The 20,523-nt window shown below is 37.4% G+C and overlaps 1 protein-coding gene across 1 annotated transcript in view; it reads left to right on the forward strand.

Moving 5' to 3' along the window:
- The window catches only part of LOC145693295 (alpha-tocopherol transfer protein-like), a 171,898-nt gene extending 151,581 nt beyond the window's left edge, over window positions 1-20,317 (forward strand). The window contains exons 6-8 of the mRNA XM_081769151.1: window positions 6,071-6,181; window positions 13,802-13,946; window positions 19,891-20,317. Of these exons, the coding sequence (XP_081625277.1) occupies window positions 6,071-6,181; window positions 13,802-13,946; window positions 19,891-19,925 (291 nt within the window). The 3' untranslated portion in view covers window positions 19,926-20,317. The remainder of the gene's footprint in view (window positions 1-6,070; window positions 6,182-13,801; window positions 13,947-19,890) is intronic.
- The last annotated feature ends 206 nt before the right edge of the window (window positions 20,318-20,523 follow it).

Genomic DNA, 20,523 nt, shown 5'->3' on the forward strand with positions numbered 1-20,523 from the left:
GGATATGTTTGCTGCTGCCCACACGAATAGAAAGATCCTCTTCAAGTAGAGGCATGAACCTATAAGTTATTTTCTTTACCTGTAAAAGTGTGTTTGCTTCCACTTAAGTCAACCAGCTACACATATTTTAAACGCCATGATTAAATAACTATTTACTTATATTAGAAATCAATTGCATTAATGAATCCTAGTTGTTTGAGGTACTAAATTCTTATATTTTCACTGTTTTCCAAAGAGTAAAATCATGAACAATAAAGATGGAAACATTCATCTTGAATACACACACACAGACACACACACACACACACACACATATATATATATATATATATATATATATATATATATATATTGGAGATGTCCCCCTCAAAATCCTCTTGGGCCCTTCATTGCCCCCCCCTGAAAAAAACTCTAGTTACGCTACTGGACACCATGCACCAGAGATGAATTCTCTACCACTGAGCCACTGCTTGGGCTTGGTTGTCCATATCCAATCTCTCTTTTGGTGTTGCTTAAACAACTTCTAGTTTTGTTCTAAATCCAGACTCCATATTGGCATAGATATTAATATTACAGTCGATTGGTAAAATCAATCTTCCACATTTAAAAATTAAAGTACACACAAGTAGAAAAATAAGCATTTATCATAAAAACACTAGCTGCAAGTGTTCAAAATAGATTTATGGTTTCTATAAAATCAATTGAAAATTGCTATTTTTAATTAGGCAGCTAGTGAAAAACAGCAGCTTTCGACTCCAGCCGAGTTTAAACTCAACCTAAACTCAGTTGACCAAAGTGAACTGAACCGACCCGATAACCCGACTGTCCCGACCCGACAACCCGACCCGAGTGACCCGACCCGATAACCCGACCTGAGCTGACCCGATTGACCCGACCCGACAACCCGACCCGAATAACCCGACCCGACAACCCGACCCGAATAACCCGACCCGAGCTGACCCGATTGACCCGACCCGACAACCCGACCCGAGCTGACCCGACTGACCCGACCCGACAACCCGACCCGATTAGCCTGACCCGACAACCCGACCCGAGCTGACCCGACTGACCCGACCCGATAACCTGACCCGAGTTGACCTGACCCGACCCGTTTGAGAGCACTAGTAGTGGAACACCATCTGCAACCATAGAAACAGACAAATATTAGCTCTAGATGCGGTGACTAAATTTTTGTTATGTCTTCTCAATGGACCCTTGTTAAATATAGTCATGCAAAGTTTCCCAGTCATTTTAAAGGACGCACGACTTCCTTGGTATGAATGGTAGCTGGTGAATTGTGTACGTGGTCTTTGCGCTTTGACATTTTAGAGAGAAAAGCCTTGGTTTCAGTTGGAACAACAGAGTGAAATCAGTTTTTAGCTAATGTCAACTACATGTTCAAATCTGAAAATAGATTCAAGTAAACGATAACATTCAAGAACTTGCAGCGTGTATTGAACGTATGGTAAGTCCAAACACATGCATCAAATACCCTGAAAACAAACTATTATAATACGAAGAACTGGGAGATTGTGTTCGATTTCTTTTAAATAATTATGGAGTGCTGAGTTTATGCATAGACACATAGAATTCACATGTGACATTTTGCTAACACAAAGGTCGTTACTGTATAACTTTCTTCAGTATGAAACCAATGATAAATAAATCGAAAAATAAATAATGTGTTACTATTTACTGCTGTGTACATTTTATCTTAAATTAGTCCCTTTAATGGGGAGCGTGACTTTAAATATGTTACGCCGCGGGTCGTAAATATGCAAGAGTGTCTATAGGCACGACTCATTTAAAAGATATTTCTCTCTTGAGAATGGGTGAATAGACGCAGTTGCTAAGAACTTTCATCGTGGTTCTTCCAATTAGGGCATTATTTTATAATGTAGTGTTAATGGAGAAAGAGATCCAGATATGCATCAAATTAGTGAGTTGTGATTGGCAATTTTGAGTCAAAGGAACCTTTAACCAGTGCTTAAAGTGAGGCGGTATGAGCCGGTTATGCTTCCGAAAGTTAGAAAATCGGCCGGTATGGCATACCGGTAAAAATAACATATTTAAATTGTAATTTGCATGTAGAAAAAAAGAAAGATTTTACACAGTAATAAGTACGATGTTAGCATTGAGTCAACAAATATGTTTGTAGTATCAAAGATTTCGTTGCTGCTGCTTTGAAAAGTTAATAATAGTTCCCTATCACCCTATTCCATTGCAGAATTTTTGCTTTTGATTTTTTTCAACATTTGTGAGAGCGATTCCATCCCCCCTCAAACAATTCTAACTACCGTACTGCCCGCCTAAAATGTTTAACCTGGATCCGTCTCTGGTATTGACAGGACTCTTTTTTTTAATTCAAAATTATTCTTTTTATTTTGTCTGGAGTTCTGTGTTTATAACTATATAAGAAAATTAGTGTTAAACACGAGACGAGACCAGAAGAAGTTTTTGAAAATGGAAATGAAATTTGAAAGAATCATTAAATATTAGATACTAGAGACGAGACGAGATTGCCTACAAAGCCTTGCAAACGAGACGAAAAACATATGAACATATATGTGTTTTCTTGTTTTAATCTACTTAAGACCGCGTTGGATCGCTATGTTGTTGTAAATACGATGTTTAATAAACGTACCATCCGTGTTCTTCCACATTTAGGTCGCCGATATGGTCAAGCAAAATTTTTACGAAGCATACCGCCTCTGCTTCTTTTCCCCACTTCGTAATCACTATTGCTCAAACAATCAGTTTGGAGGCAGAAGTCTAAAGGCTAGTTCAATAATAGAAAGCCTAAGCCTTGCAAGCCGTTTACCTTTTACACTTTTATATTTGGATATTCAAAAGTTTTTAAGTTCATTTAGTATAGAGAAGGGAAATTCAGTTCCTTCCCGGGACTAGAGCCTTTTTATTTCGAGTGTGAACCTTCTGGTGCTGCTGTCAATAGTATCTGCTTTCCCATACCTCCCTCGAAAGAGGAAAGACAATTTGATAAAGCCGAGACCCTTCATTTGTTGGATACGGACAGAATTGCTACATTTAATTATTTTACGGGCTTCGCTGTGCACCGACTGGTTAACCATTCTAGGTAGTCTACGATCTTCACTCGCCAAAGACCACACGACTGAATGGCACATTGGCGACGCAGCGGAAGAAATTCACTTCTTTCCCCAAACCAAAGGGAAAGTTTCCTCCATAAGAGGGATGGCGGGGGTGAAGTCGAAGTATGTTTCACAAATTTTCCTCTCTGCAGCAAGAATCGTGTAGCTATGAGCGCATTCCCCTTCGCTCCATCTACATCCGCAGAATACGAACTGTCTGCAGGTAGGACCAATTGCCTCCAGAGAAATCGGTTTCTTGGGCGTGAGCGAAGAGTAAAAGAAAGTTATACGAGTAATGATAGCGCATTTTCGGGTCCCTGGAGCCTCGTTTCGTAATAGTATGCGTCAACGCAACTCAAATTTTGTGTTTGACAGTATTTTGCGGGAATTGGCAGAGCTTTATAATTACTTGTTTTATTATTTGCGTTACGTTGCGAAGGCTCTTACAAACTGAGCCTCCTTCATTGGCTAACCGCCTCTTTCAACGTTCTTCATTGCTAGCACAACTCCCATTTACTCTGGTGAGTAGTGTTACAACTTATCCAAAGCATAGGTGTAACTGGAAGGAAACTAGACTACCTAGCAAGAACCCATTATTCCAAAGAGGAAGAGTTATTATTATTATTATTAATGTATATACGCCACTGATGATAGTTCTCTCTCTCTCTATATATATATATATATACGAGGCCTGTCTAAAAAGTATCCGACCTTAATTTTTTCCACGCAAAGTAGTGATTCTCAGGCGGCGCCACCGTGCACGGTGGAAGGAGGAACCTTAATGCGCATGCTTGAATTGTTTCACTGCGTTCGCGTGTGCCAGTCGTGAGCTGGTGGTCGCGAAGTGAGGTGCTGTTGGTAGTGTTCGTCGGATTTAGTGTTTCTCGCAAGATGACTGAACGAATTGAGCAAAGATACTGCATCAAATTCTGTCAAAGGCTGGGTGATTCTCAAAGCCAAACAATTCGTAAGATTCAGCAGGTGTTTGGAGAAGATGCGATGGGTGTAACACAAATTAAACAATGGTTCAACCGATTCAAAGATGGCCGCACATCAGTCGAGAGTGAGCAGCGTAGCGGCAGGCCCCAAACTGCTCGGAATGCAGCTGTTGTTGAGCGGGTGCGAAATTTGGTGATGGCAGATCGCCGTTTGACAGTGCAGGGGATTGCAGAAGATGTGGGAGTGAGTAAAGATTCTGCACATGCAATTTTGCGTGACGATTTGAACATGAAACGAGTGGCTGCTAAATTTGTACCCAAGTTGTTGTCTCAGGAACAAAAAGACACCCGTTTTGACGTTGCACAGGATCTTCTGGACACCACCAACACTGATCCTGGGTATCTGAATTTCGTGATAACTGGAGATGAGTCATGGGTGTACGGGTACGACCCAGAAACAAAACAACAATCGTCTCAATGGAAGCATTCCGATTCTCCAAGGCCGAAGAAAGCGAGGCAGGTGCGAAGCAAAATCAAGGTGTTGCTGACTGTTTTCTTCGATGCCCGTGGAATTGTGCATCACGAGTACGCACCGGAAGGACAAACAGTGACAAAGGAGTACTATCAAGATGTTCTCAGGCGACTCCGTGACGCAGTCCGGCGCAAAAGACCAGACATGTGGACAGCGAAGAACTGGCACGTCCATCATGACAACGCCCCAGCACATTCATCCCAATTGATCCACACGTTCTTAGCCAAACATGGAATTACAACCGTTCGCCAACCTCCCTACACTCCAGACCTGGCTCCTTGTGACTTCTGGTTGTTTCCAAAATGGAAGACGCCTCTGAAGGGATCCCGTTTTGAGAGTAGAGAAGACATAATGCGGAACACGACGACGGAGCTGAACAACATTCCAAAAGAAGATTTCCAGCGGTGTTTCCAGCAGTGGAAGGATCGGTGGGCTAAGTGTGTGGAAGCACAAGGGGCCTACTTTGAAGGGGATTAGGGTCCCAAATCTGTCAGGTATTCGCAACTATTTTTCTGGCCAAAGGTCGGATACTTTTTAGACAGCCCTCGTATATATATATATATATATATATATATATATATATATATATATATATATATATATATATATATATATATATATATATATATAGATAGATATAGATATAGATAGATAGATAGATAGATAGATAGATAGATAAGATAGATATATGGTCATATTTGTTCCATACCGTCACCTCATCTTATGTCACTTTAAGCACTGCCTTTAACGGTACTTTTCTTTCACGTTTTACGGAAAAGGAATTAGTTTTCGGAATCGCTTTGGTTAACTGAACTTCTTTCTTGTCTTTTGTGCGGTTAGCGCACGCATTTTCTGGTGGGAACTCGTGTGGCTGAGATCTCACGTTAAGCTGTAGGTTAATGTCTCATATAGCCTCGGTGCTGAAAGATATGCTACACTCTAATAGCCTATCAACGGTAGTGTTTCTTCGCAGTTTTTATCATACGCTATGTTACATGAAAATTTTCTGCATTCTGTGATTACCACTGTTAATTTTATGAATGAGAATTGCTACCTGTGATATGAAAAATAAGTTCTTAGTAGTGTAAATAATTCTTAATAAACTTAAACAAATCCTCTATAATAATAAAGACAGATTTTAATAGGTTAGTATTTTCTTTATAAACAAAGAAGTTTGTGAAAAAGTAGCAGAATTAGTTTACTGTTACTTACAAAACATATTTTAAATAATTTTACGTATTTTAAACTTTATTTTCTTTAAAAAGAATGTAGATCGCATGTCAATTACAGTAAATTTTACCATTTCTATCAACAGACGCTAAAGAAGAAAAGTGACTACTGAAAACAAGTTTCTTGTTATATGGGTTAGCAGTGTGCAACAGTAATCTAAGGATCTATTTTTAGTCTTACATTCGTTTTAAAAGTGAATTGCAGAAATTTCTGTGTACAAACTAATTTTGCTATATATTTATTATATATTTTATTATTTACAGGATAGTTTTCCTCTAAGGTTTAGAGCAATTCATGTGGTTCGAGAACTAGCACTTTCACGATTTCTCTTCAAATTATTTTATGCGTTTCTGCCAACAAAGCTTCGAGAAAGAGTAAGTAAAATCTAAAAGCTTCATTTTGATACAAGAAATACTTAGTTAAACTTTGTTGTTTCTCATTTACACAACACTTACCTGAAAAAAAAGTTTCCATATATAAATCGAATAAGGGATTAGAAATTACGTATGTTCATATTAATGTGTCACATTATTACAAATATTACAGCTATAAACGTTGAGACGTATTCGAAAGCATGAAGAAAGTGAAGAGAACTTTCTTCAACAAGCATTTTGGCAGACACACAAATCTCTTTTTTTTTTCTTTCTTCTGTGTGTTTGTAAGGGGAAGCGTGTGACTTTTGGTTAAACACAAGTCTTTCGCTTTCCAGATGGATTCTAATAAATGAACAGTGCTATGCCATTGAAAATCAGCACCCGAGGCGAGAGTATACGACGATGAACCCACAGATATATTTCAAGTACTCTTTCCTCTCTTTTCCCTTTCTCTCTCTCCCTTATTTTGCGCCCCTTTACTTTGGCGCCCGGGGCCGTCGCCTCTCTCCCCCCTCGGTACGGCACTGTAAATGAATAGATAGGCAGTACACATTCACTAATAGAAAGGAACATTATTACATTATCACATTTTTCTGTGCATTATCACATGCATACAATCTCTCTCAGACAAAATAATAATCCTAATCAAATCTACTCTGAAATTTAGTATTACGATAGTAGAGTTGAATGTAATACCCATAGCCATAATATGAGTTTCTCCACATTAGATTGGGCTGTTAAGACCGTGTCTAACGTTTTCAGCTGAGATCATCAATCCCTATAAAATAACATGGTGGACTTCCTTCCAAAGTATTATGAAAACTATTTGCTTTATGCAGTTCAACATTTCTCCAAATGTTAATCCATCCCAATATTACATATTAACTTTTTTATTTTTAATCTAGCTCTTATAGTTCATTAATGTTATTTAATTTTAAGTCCTTTTCGGGTCCATTAAATGTTCGTTACAAATTAATAATTATTTACTTGGGCATAATGAAGAAGGTTTTGAAAAAGATGTATTTGTGATATTCATATGGTTGTTCTTTGAATGAGGAAGGATCAAGTTCATATATTCTAAAAAAAATATCAATGTTATTCAAGATAAAACATGATTATTAACATCATAACAAAAATTAAAATTACAGTTTGAACAAAAGACAAAACAAGATCTTATCGCAATCATTTTTTTTTTTTGCTAGCCGCGGCTAGCCACTCGTGCGAGGGTTACGCCCTCTATGGGAAAGTAGATGTATGGGAACTGATAGGAAGAACAGTCGGAGTTGGTCTATGTGATATTTGAATACTGATATGTGGATGGTTAAGGATAAAGAGAAAGGAAATGGTGAAACAACGAAGGAAGATTGTGAATTGCTATTTTATTTATTTATTTATATATTTATTATTCTCACTTTTGGAAGGGACATTGTGATCTTTGGATCACAATCATGAAGTGATGATGGAAGTGATGAACATGATGTGATGAAGTGCGATACACAGCAAACAAAATACAGGGTTATGTTAGTGGACAGATGCTGTTATTCTTCTCGCTTGGGGGCTGCTCCAAGCATTGATGAATAGACAACGGGAGCCCAGATTAGTTACAAAGGAGTTACTGTGCGAATGATGGACATAATGAAGGGTGGGATGACGTCGGACTTCCATTCTGCGGCTAAGAGGAGATGGTGGTGATTTGGAGGAAGAGTGTAGTGATAGAGTGTAAAAAGCAACGCCAATGGTGTATGGAGAGTATGGGCACGAAATGGAAAGTCGATGTATGCTGTCATCGTATCAATGAGGAGTGGGTGGTGATCCTCAAGACGAGTAGTGATGTACTTAAGACGGAGAGACTCAAGATGGAAAAGAATATGTGGAAAAGCCATGCGTTGATAAAGTTCGTATGTCGGACTGGGTAGTTTGATTCTGAAAGCAATGCGGAGTGCATGTCGTTCCAATATCTTCAGTTTATTGTAGAATGAGAGGGGTGCGGCAATCCAGGCTAGATGAGCATATGTGATGACCGGACGTAGAAATACTTTATAGGTATTGAGTACAGTTGTTGGACTGAGACCCCAAGTAGTGCCTGTAAGACGTTTAAGTAAATTAAGACGATTGTAAGCTTTGGTGGTGATGTGCTGCAAATGAGCCTTCCAGGTGAGATGTGTGTCTAAGACAAGTCCTAAATATGTTACTGTTTTGCTGAGTGGAGGACGTGTATCGCTGACTGTGAGGTGAAGGAGTTTGGAATTACTCTGTACTATTGTGCGCTGTTTAGGGTGTAGAAAAACTATAGTTTCTGTCTTGAGAGCGTTGATCTTTAGGCGCCACACTTTACACCATTGGACAAATGAATCTATGGCGGATTTCATAGAAGTATTTAGTTGATGGTTGGTTTTGCCCAGCACTAAAAAGGCGGTGTCATCTGCGTATTGGAAAACATGTATATTATCGGGCAGAGTTGGAAAGTTAGCTACATAGAGAGGATACAATAGTGGAGAAAGAGACGATCCTTACGGTACACCAGAGTGAAGAAATATTGGATGAGAGAAGGTATGATTAATGGTAACGTATGCTATGCGACAGAACAGGAAATTATGTATGAATCTGATGTTAGTAAGAGGAAGACGAAAGTTGAGAAGTTTATATACAAGGCCATGGTGCCAAACCTTGTCAAAAGCTTTTTCAAGATCAAAGAGAGTTAAACAAGATGGCCAGGAAGTATTTTAGTGATTTGTGATGTAGTTAAGAAGGCGGAATAACTGATCATTAATACTGAAATTTGAACGAAAGCCTGCTTGATGTGATGGTAATAAATTATATCTGGAAAGATATGTATGAAGATGGTGTACTAGAATTTTTTCTAAGATTTTGCTGAATACTGGAGTCAATTGTCTAGGTCGATATGAGGAGACACAGTCGGCGGGTTTGTTGGGTTTGAAAAACATCAGTATCTTTGAAGTCTTCCACTGTAATGGTATATAGCCAGTGCGGAGGATGAATGTAAAGATCAGAGAAAGAATGTATAATACTGCGTATGGACTTTCCTTGATATGTCGATATGAGATGTTATCAGTGCCAGGTGCGGTGTTTCGTTTTCGTACAATAGCTGTGCTGATATCTTCTGGAGTGATGGGCTTTGTAAGAGGACGTGATGTATTAAGCGAATGAGTACTGTTTGGCTGAAGATGAGGTGAAGAAAAGTCGAAGTGATCCACTGGGTGATTGTGAACTGGATGTTCGGGAGTGAGCGATGAAAAGATATAATCATGAATGTGCAGGATTTAAATAAAAATATAAACGATAAACGGAATCATAACGACACTTAAAATAAAGCATAACACAAAATTAACTGAATATATTACAAGAATTAGCTTATGTTACATATCCAACAAATTCATTTATTTCATATTAAATATCATAAATTAGAATATAACATGACACGTTATATACCATTGAAGTTCTTTGTTTCCCATTTTGAGAATTAGTGCCATTTGTTATAATTCATTTATGTTAACTTTAGTCAAAATTTCAGAAGGAACTAACGTTTTAACTAATTGCATCCATTTACTCTTAGTATACTTTGAAGAACGTGCCAAAATGCAGTTCGAACAGGATTCTCTTCTCTCTCTATTCATCTCACCAAATCTATAGTTTTTCTTTTTCTCTCTTCTTGTTTGTGTCCATTTGTAAAAGTATTGCACTGAAAGATAGCTACAATGTCTATCAGAGTATAAACGCATGAGAATCACAGGAAAGATAAGCTACATGCTTTTCCTGTGGGGGGTTATGAAAGTTTAATCGATAGAACCTTTAAAACTTTTCAGAATAAGAAAAGATGCCGCTAAGCCCAAACAACATTTTGTCGTTAGTTTGTGTTCAAAAGTCGGTATTAGACCCTATATTTCAGTATGTGAAAACGAATATATATGAAATTATGCTTGAAATATTCAAGTCTTGGTAAAGGGGTTCAAATTTCAGTGCTACTTATAATTGTATCTATTCTTCTCTTTTTGTAGTAGAATCAGCAAGAACTTTTGAGAATTAGGAGGAGGGCCTTACGGTGAGTGAAAATGCAACACTACACCATTGAACAATCTGTCTTTATAATGAAGCAGTATTACGAATGTGTGGAAAGCTGTATAGAATTTGGTCGTAAAAGTCTACTACAACTGCCCTTGTGGTCGCTTCCAGGAAAATATCAGAGTCTTGCGTGCGAGGGTTCAAGAGAAATCAAACATATCAATTCGTTACTGTTCACAGCAATTAAACTTACAATAAATAAATAAATAATATTATTCAACATTTTCACAAAGATTTGAATATAAAGGCGTCCAAAATACAGATAACCCAAGAGTTCAAAATAAAAAAAAAAAAAACACAATATGTCCTGGATTCATGAATTGGTCCGTGGTGCCAAAAGAGGACAAAGATGAATGACATCCTTCCCTTTCAGCAGCAAATGTATATGAGACGGAACCTACTGATTAACGTGGAATCGGAACCACGTGAACTTACACCGGGAATCGAACCCGGGTCTCCCATGCCCAAGGCGCCTGCTTAGCCATGAAGGAGCTCATCTTCACTGACGAAGTTCATTTCTACCTTAAGGGATATCTGAATAAACAAAACTGCCGGATAAGGGTATAAAAAAGCACGAACTCTATTTAAAAAAAACAATGCATCCACAAAAAGTAACAGTGTGATGTGGGTCTTGAGCAGATGGTGTAATTTGTCCATATTTCTTTTAAGGTTGTGCTACTGCCAATGGACCTCGATATCAAGGGATGATTACACAAGTTTTGTAGAATTCTTTGGATGCAATGGATGTTTCTATGGTGCCATTTGTCACACTGCGCCGCAACAATATTTCTTTTATGTGAAAGTGTCAGGACCTCATATTTTCATGCACGAGGGACATCAATTGGCTATTTATGTAATGAAGCCTTTATTTTTTTCTGTATGGTTATAAGAAAGAATGAGTATATGCCAATAACCCACAAAACAATTTAGGAAATTAAGGACATTATCACTGCTACCGTAGCAATTGACGTGCTCTTAAGCGCAAATGTCATTGAAAATTTTAACGAAAGACTGTTGCCGCAATTCCAGTGGGAGCCACTTATCTGACATCATCTTTCATTGTTAACCAAAACATCTGTTCTTTTCATTCCAATATTAAGAAAATGTCACTTCTTCATTCTTTTGTGCGTATAGCCTATTTAGCAAATTAAAAGTGGCACTCAAATTGAACGCCTTTTATCTTGATTAAGAAATGTTACATCGGGGATGAAACAAATCCATGTTCAATCGCGAGTAGTGAACATAATTAATCAATTATGAAATTCTGCGAAAAATTGTGGAACAAGATACACAAACTCATTCTCCTTATCTGGAACAAGGAAGAATTGCCACAAGAGTGGAAAGAATCAATCATTGTTCCAATCCACAAGAAAGGCGACAAAACTGGCTGTAATAATTATCGAGGCATTTCTCTTCTGTTAACATCGTATAAAATCCTTTCAAATATTCTATTAGCAAGATTGACCCCCTACGTAGATGAAATTATTGGAGATTAGCAGTGCAGGTTTAGACGAAATCGATCAACTATCGACCAAATATTTACCATTCGCCAAATATTCGAAAAAAAAAAAAGTGGAAATACAATACCCCGGTACATCAACTATTTATTGATTTTAGAAAGGCGTACGACTCGGTTAGGAGAGAAACATTATACAACGTTCTTACAGAACTTGGAATACCGAGAAAGCTAATTAGATTAATTAAGATATGTTTAAATAAATCCCAAAGTAAAGTCCGGGTAGGAAAATTTTTGTCCATGAGCTTTCACGTCGAAAACGGCCTGAAACAAGGAGATGCATTGTCGCCATTATTATTTAGCTTTGTTCTGGAATACACTATAAGGAAAATCAAAGATAGCAACCAGGGCCTAGAGTTGAACGGTATTCACCAGGTTATGGCATATGCTGATGATGTAAATTTAATAGGGGATGATAGGAGAACAATAGAAAGAAATGCAGAGATCTTATTAAACGCTTGCAGGGACATGGGTTTAGATGTAAATGCAGAGAAAACTAAATAGTGCGTCGGGACCGTAATACGGCAAATTGTAGATGCGTTAAAATATCAAATAATACTTTTGATAAAGTGGATAGTTTACAATCTAGGATCAATACCATATTCAGGAAGAAATTAAATATCGACTAAAAGCAGGGAATTCGTGTTACTATTCGGTTCAAAATCTCTTGTCGTCGCGAATTCTGTCGAGAAATTTGAAGCTTAAAATATACAAAACTATAATCATGCCTGTTGTTCTGTATGGTTGCGAAACATGGTCGCTTACTCTGAGGGAAGAACATAGACTGACAGTATTTGAGAACAAGATCCTGAGACGAATATTCGGACCCAAGAGGAACGGGAATGGGGAATGGCGGAAATGAAAGGAAGTTGTGATGGATGACATGGTTGGGAGAAATTTCATTGATTGGAAGAAGTTTTTAATTTTGTTTAAAAAACTTTACACATATGTATTTGATAGAAGATATTACGATGACGGGGAATCTCTATCACGCAAAATGACAATCAAATTTTGCGCTATTAGCAATGTAATCTGTGTTTGCTATCTCCTCTTGTGGCCTTAAGCAACCGTACAATTTCTTTCACTTTTAATAAGCTCTTTCTTTAGAAGTTCTTTATGTTTATGAAAGTTCGGTACTTAGTTGATACCACAGCAAACAAAATATCAGATAATGAAATTAATAACACCAATTAAAGAAAGCATAAAAATGAAAAACTCATCATGTTGATGAAATACTAGCTGAATCTGCTCTCTCTACATAGTGCATCATTCACATATGAGCATAAATTTTCTTGTCATTCCTCACATCTGTACATGTCCCTTTACAGACACAAGTGAAGGACGTCTTGATGAAAATCGGCAAGGGATATCATAAAGGGGAGATTTTTTTTTATTATTATTTTTTCAATATCCCGTACCGTTTGCAAGATTTGAGTTTACTTCCGGTTGGAATTTCCAATTCATGTATGATCAGTGTTTTCTTTCTTCTTGCATGCAGTATATAATAAGCAAATACATTACACACACAATTAATTATAATGTCATTGGGCATTGATGCCAATTAATTATAATTTCATTGGGTAATGCTATATGGTGCTCATTAGGCAAAAGGCTCCAAACAATAAAGATTCATCTTAGATTGGAGAAATTTTTATCTTTTGTTTTTCATTACTGTTTGGCCATAAAACAAACGCCGGAGCGATGTACTAACTCCGTATACAAATTTGTGGTGTTGGGATATATAACTCGTAGGATATGATGCTTTAGTTTTTAAAATTTCAACGCTTTCAGTGTGTCCCTAAAAATGTAACAAAGAAATAACGGCCATTTTTAAATATTAAATTAGAACTGAACAATCTACACAAAATTTGCAATCCATAAGTAAAAGCGGCATTTTTCTAGAGCTTACTGTTTCCGATATATCATTGTCAAAATAATTGCCTACAAACATATAAACTCTTCTTGAGTACAAACATATAAACCTAGCATTTTAATATATAGATTTTTATTTATTATTTCTCTAGATTCATTTCCATGGACATAATTTTGCATCCCTTCATGCTCATGTTCCCCGCGAAATTCTCCCTGAGGACTTAGGTGGATTGAAACCGCCATTAGAAAACTCATCCTGGATTGCAACAATGGAGGAATACGAGCCTTTATTCAGAGGTAAATTAACTAAGTCCTAAAACAGAATTGAGGAGTTTGATGTAATAAGGGCGTAAGCTAGTTTGCGCCCTTTTTTTTTTTTTTTTTTTTTTTTTTTTTTTGCTTCAAACGCATTTATGACTTTTGACATGCTTGTTTAGCCTCCTGGTAACATTTCAATTCAATATCTGAATAAAATGCTGCATATTACATTGTTTTATGTAAGAAAATAAAACTACTAAAATTTTCAACATCGTTTTTCTCCAACTGCATGTTTCAGACTTAAGGTCTTATTGCATCAAACTCCTCAATTGCGGAGTGAGAATGGTATAAACAGAAATAATAGAATCATCACCAGAAAGTAGAGACCTGCACGGGCCAAATTTTTCGGCCCGAGCCCAATCCAGCCCGAACGTACCTAGGCCCGGCCCAAAACGGTTTGGAGATTTTCGGCCCGAACCCGGCCCGGCCCGATAACTTTTTAAAATTCTTGGCCCTAGCCCGGCCCGATAATTTTTTTAAAAAATTAGCTCGAGCCCCAATCTTTCTCAAAATTTAGTACTAAATTTGACGTAACCCTCAGAAATATTTTCCAACTTCTGGTTCACAACCTGACGCTTGCCTCCCGAATGGTACCATTGCCTCCTAGAACTTTGCCTGTCATCGAGAGAACAAAAACTCCATTCCCAGTAACAAAAATTTAAGTTAATTCATTTTTAGCATAAAGTGAAGATGGCAATATTGTTTGACCACAGGCGAAATATTCCCAACCCTTCTTGTTATATTTTGAGTTCAGTGAAGGTCAAGGTCAGAGCTTAATTTACCGCATAATGCCTGCAATCCTGTATAGTGAAAGTGAAGCCGCTAAGCAACACAAACTGTAAATAGCTATTGCATTCTTTGTAACATTTTTCACGACTTACTTCTTCAACGTTTGGCTTTATTCCAATTATCGTTTAACGAAAGTCAATAATTGTTAAGGAATTGCAATTGATCAGCCCCAGCCCGGCCAGACCTGAAGAGAAATCAGTGTCGGCCATCCCAAGCCCGGCCCGGCCCAAAGAAATAACAGTGTCGGCCCGCCCAAGCCCGGCCCGGCCCAAAGAAATAGCAGAGTTGGCCCGCCCAAGCCCGGCCCGCGGGCCGGGCCGGGCTTCGGGTCTCGGGCCTGGCCCGGCCCGTGCAGGTCTCTACCAGAAAGTGGCAAGAGTTATAGTAATTTCAAATTAAGTATTTACTTTGTAATCTTGTAGTATCAAGTATTTGGAAAATGTTTTATAGTATTAACACTAACAACTTGTAACCCATATTGCTGGATATACTTGTAACAAATGATGTAATTTTATTTCAAATAGAAGCATTTTCATGTCATAGAAAAGCGAAAGATATGTTACGTTTCTTTGATATGTATAGTGTAAAAATGTACTGTATAAAGATGTAGACAAGATTAATTAGTTACATCCAAACATCCTTATACTCAATAGCGACCTGTAGCACACCAAAATTATAATTCGGAAATTATTGTAATTTGTAAATATTCAAATTAAGTAATTAGTAATTTTCTGTAGATTTGTAGTAAGTTACTTCAAATCTAACTTTGAATACAATAATGCCAATTATGTCAATTAAATTAATTTAGGCAGAACTTTTTCCAAAGTGTAATTAGGATTATTGAGACTGCCATCCTTCAGTTGGTACTCAATCATTTATTTCTTCCTTATCAGAAAATAGTAACGAAATCTGGGAATAGAATCTGAGTCCACAGAATAATATCGCTCGTAAGAAATCTGTAGAACTCTCCAAATTAATTAGCATGTATGATCAAGAAATAATAAAAGCACGATCCCCCAAACTGTTTTTCTATATATACTAACGTTGTTAAATGATGCTAAATTCATACAAAATAGTGTTCACACGGTACAGAATCCAATTGAGGGAGATTTTAAAAAGGAGACAGAATACCCAGAATTAATATTGCTATAAGTCTTTATTCATTCTTTTCAAAAATTCATCCTTGTAGGGGGGGGGGAGGAAAGTAAAAGACAAAATAGCCCTTCCCTATGAAAAGAATCATTAACGTATTAATAAAACAGGACATAAAACACTATCATTCATCTACGGTTATGCTCACCTCCCTCTATAAGGCGTCAACTGAGTCTCGAACATTTTGTCTCTCTTATTGTTGAAACGAAACGCGGTTCTTATGCAAAGAGAAAAAATGCTTCAGCAACTACATTCACAACCTTCTTGTTGTGTGGTATAAAATTCAGTCAGGTAAACCAGAACTCACCGAGTCAACCTCAATATTCCTAATTTCTCTCCATCTTGAGACAAGACGCGCATCTGAGGATTCGAATTCGGGAAATTGGCAACTATATTTGCATTTCTTCGGGCACTGCTTAGTACTCAGTCGCTATTTCGACTGAGAAGAGAATAATTCCAGAAAGATTTAGATTCTCTTGGACCGATCCAGCAACATCTACCTCAAGAAATATCTTGAGAAGATTGCAAGAAATATCCTCTCTTCAACGATCTCTTCCATTCTTATATATGACGCTTGCCAACGGCCACAGTTGGCTGTTTTTATTTAACCAATTTAAAATCGATCAGAAACCAAGAATAATGTTGAAATGGTTTTCATTTTACAGAATTGTTTGAGACATTAGTCCAAACTTTATACTAAGACTTTGAGACATTAGTCTATACAACGTGTTCAGACTGTGGTCATTCTATTCTAGTTATCACTTTTTGTTTTTCAAAAAAAATAAATAAAATAAAATAAAATAAAACCTACACATCAGATGATTCAGTTCAGAGCCAATTCCGACTTGATATGGACACCCTTAATGAAGTGACTTTTCGGGCTTAAGAGAAAGTCTTCCATTTGTGAGAATTTCAATGTAGTCTTCTGGGTCCTTCCCAGTGGCGTATTTACGATTTTGTTTCAGGGAGTTTGCTAACTTTATTCCTGGAAATGTGAACATTCTGCAAGATATTTAAATTACTTTAAAATAGTAAACGAAGTTTCGGTGAGGGCTTATGTCCGGAATCCCCCGCTTAAATACGCCACTGGTCCTTCCTATTCTTCGTTCCTCTCTTATTGTTCGACAACTGCTGGGAATTCAAATACGAATCCTCAGGTTCATGTGTCTAATTCCTCCCTGCTCCTAAAATGCTTTCAGATTTCTGAGAAAACAACAATTGGGATCCCCTCGAAGAACTTGGCCGAGGGCAGGATTAAGATGTTTGGATGTCTGGTACAGTTCTTATTTTCTTCTTCTTCTTTTTCTTTTGGCGAAATGTATATTTAAAAAAAACAATTGGAGTTCCGCAGGACATCCTGAATTTGGTCATGCTCCACAATAAACAGTTCTAGTACTCACTTTAAGTACTTTTGGCTTTTTGAATTTCTACTCCACCTTGCTTGAGCGCAAGGATTTGAAATGAAAAATCTAATGAACTAACAAGGGATGAGAGTGACCTCGAACGCTCAGAACTGCACGCAAATGTGCTTAGATTACAAAACACCTATCCCAAAAGCAGTGGTATTAGTCATTTCAGTGCAAAACACAGCTGTTGTCTGCTAGTGCATGTTGTACTTGCATGAACAAGTACTTACTGAAATTGTGTGAATAGTATAGCTTCAGTAGCAGGCCTTGCCTTTTCTTTTTGGAATGTTCGGTTGTGAGTTGGAGTGTAAAAAGGGTATATCGCTATCATGAGCTGAATTAATCCCATGAATGTTGTCAAACTGTTAGAGGTAAAGTTGCAACGTGCTAAATATGAAAACGTAAGCGGAGTCGAGTATATAGAGTTCGCGAATATGTTATATAGCGTAATAATTCACAAATACAATGGGGATGACACAGAAATGCATGAATAGACGCTGGATAGGTATAGGGAGTTTACAGGACAGGCAGAGTCCATACTTGAAGTTGACCCGTCCAGCAGTACAAGACTTTCATGTCCAGAGTAACAGGAACCTGCAAGTGAAAGTAAGTACGAACTATCTCCTAGCACCAGCGTACCTTAGATTGAGTATTTAATTATTAATGTCCACTTAATAAATATAATTTGATTTGGTAATTTATCTTCCATTTCTGTGTTTGACATAAATTTCTTACACAACAACACTTATACCAGTAACAAATGAATAACTTATTACTTTAAGGATATTTGATATACACTGTTCTGCAAAATTTAAAGACGAAATCAGTTTCGCTTGCTATCTCACTTGCAAGTGCCATTGATTGATGATACAAGAAACCACAAAAAATAAAAAAAAAACGTGATTGAAGAACAACGATGCTACTTTAACACAGTAACAATAATTTACACTGAAGGCACTGCGACTGTTGATGGACCTTCTGACATCACAAGAGAAGTGAAATGGTCTTGCATGCTTAACAACGTGTTCTCATGCTGGTCAGAAAGTTGGTAGTAGCTTGTGATACGGAGTTCCATTTGCTCACCAATAGTGTGGACAACTGATGGATGATCATTGGCGCACCTGGACTTCGTCCCATAGCATTCCACACAAGCCTAATTGAATTCAGGTCATGGATACGAAAGGCCAGTGCATTTGCCAAATATCTGTACGTTTTACTGTAAGAACTCTGCCACTTACGCTGTTCAATGGGGTCTTTTATTATCATCCATCAAGACGAAGTTGGGACCTACTTTACTTCTGAAATAATGCACGTGAAGAATAAGTACAGTGTAACAATAACGTTGATTAGCAAATGTGCCACGTTCAGAAATTGAAGCTTGATATGCTTATGTAACATATGCCTCTCCACAGAGGATCACTTGATCACCAAAATGATCATCTTCGGCAATATTTCTAGTTCATTACGTTTTCCTACCTCTCACCAGATGAGTGCACCTTCAGAGAAACTACTCAGCCTGAATCTGCTCTCACCTGACAATAAACACGACCTTACTCATCCTCAATCTCGTCTTTACGTTCTTCGCAACACTGTAAAGTGTTATCAATGTGTAATTGTCTACGGAATGCAATATAATAGCTGTCGGGCAAAAAGATTACTCGTACTAGTTAATGTACTATTGTGGAGGGTGAGATTGGGCGCCTTGCTGTCATGTTAAAATTGTTTACCGTTGAATCCACGCATGACGTTAAGTCCCTTCTCTTCTGTCGCACAATGTAGCTGTCATCTGCTGCTGTGATTGATCGAAGTTAAACATTATCTCTTTTTCCAATGTATTCCCGAATTGCTGTCCATATACGTGAAACAGTGCTGTGGGTAACACTCAACTTCTGAGCCAAGCTTGTCTCACTTCGTCCTTCTTACCCTCTGGTGCTTGGGGTCTCAGGTTCGATCCCAGCCCCCGCCAAGTGAACTTTGTGGTGGACAAACACTGTGTGCGTGGGTTTTCTCGGGGTTCTTCCGTTTCCTCCCACTTTCTTCATTCCACCATTTCATTCATTATTCATCATCACCGTCTCCTTTAGCCTAACCGGCATAACCGTGGGACGTAAAACTCACAGATTTCATTTCATTTCATTTTCGTCCTTCTTACAATTTACCCATTACTTTGTCCTTTAGGAAGTCATCCAAATGTTGCCTCTAAGTCATGTTGTTGTGAGTACTCCACAAAATACATTTCAGCACCTCTCTGACTGACAGACACTCTCTCATTCCTTTCATTCAACTGGTTTCTGTTCAAGAAGAAGACACATTCGGCGTCACGATCGTGCTGATGTTCCATTATGCAATGTCTTTCTCCGTATGAAAATGTAAGATACCTTTCTTATCATGTTACTGGGCTTTTATTCATTTCTACCAACTACACAACATTTTATATCACTTTATCGATCCCGTCCTTACTTTTGTATACTGGTGTATATATAAGTATGATCCATTAAGATGTGAAATTATATCAATCAGAAAAAATAATTAAATATCTATTTACTAATCAAAATAACTAATCTTTCATGTTTTAGAGCTGAATAAATATGGATATGTAGAAAACCAATAGAAATTACTGTTATCAAAGATGAATAATGGGATGACGAATGAAGAAGAACAGAGCCTCGAAATCAAATGTTATGAAAATTAAGAAAGAACGCTATTTACCTGCAGAACACGCCAACGCTTTCCGATTCGGAAGGAGTAGACTAGAAAATTGTCTACTAGTGAAGAAACTTTATCCACACTGTTAGAGGAACTTTTGAATTAAGAATATCTACATGGACTCTATCTATATCGTTCATGACACATGCTCTCATATGGACATAATTCTTATCGATTGCACTTCCAATAACTTTATGAATAAAAGTGTGGTAAATATTTTGTACCTGTAATTAGTTTACTATTGTAATGAATGTAATAAAAAACAGTGTATAATAAACTTTTACTCTTAAATCTCTATTTAGAACTTTTTTTATCGATTAATAGAATTAAATAACATAGCAGAAATTACGTATTTTACAAAACTATCATCACCATATTAACCACTACAAATCTGACCATTGCTGTATACACGGAACAAGTATTGGAAATGAGACCGTCCCTCAAACTTTCACATTTAGAATATACCGGATAAGACAGTGTTTGAATTAGTCTATATCAAATTT

This window comes from Thermobia domestica, chromosome 8 (genome assembly GCF_964235325.1).
Source record: "Thermobia domestica chromosome 8, izTheDome1.hap1.1, whole genome shotgun sequence".
Taxonomy (NCBI): domain Eukaryota; kingdom Metazoa; phylum Arthropoda; class Insecta; order Zygentoma; family Lepismatidae; genus Thermobia; species Thermobia domestica.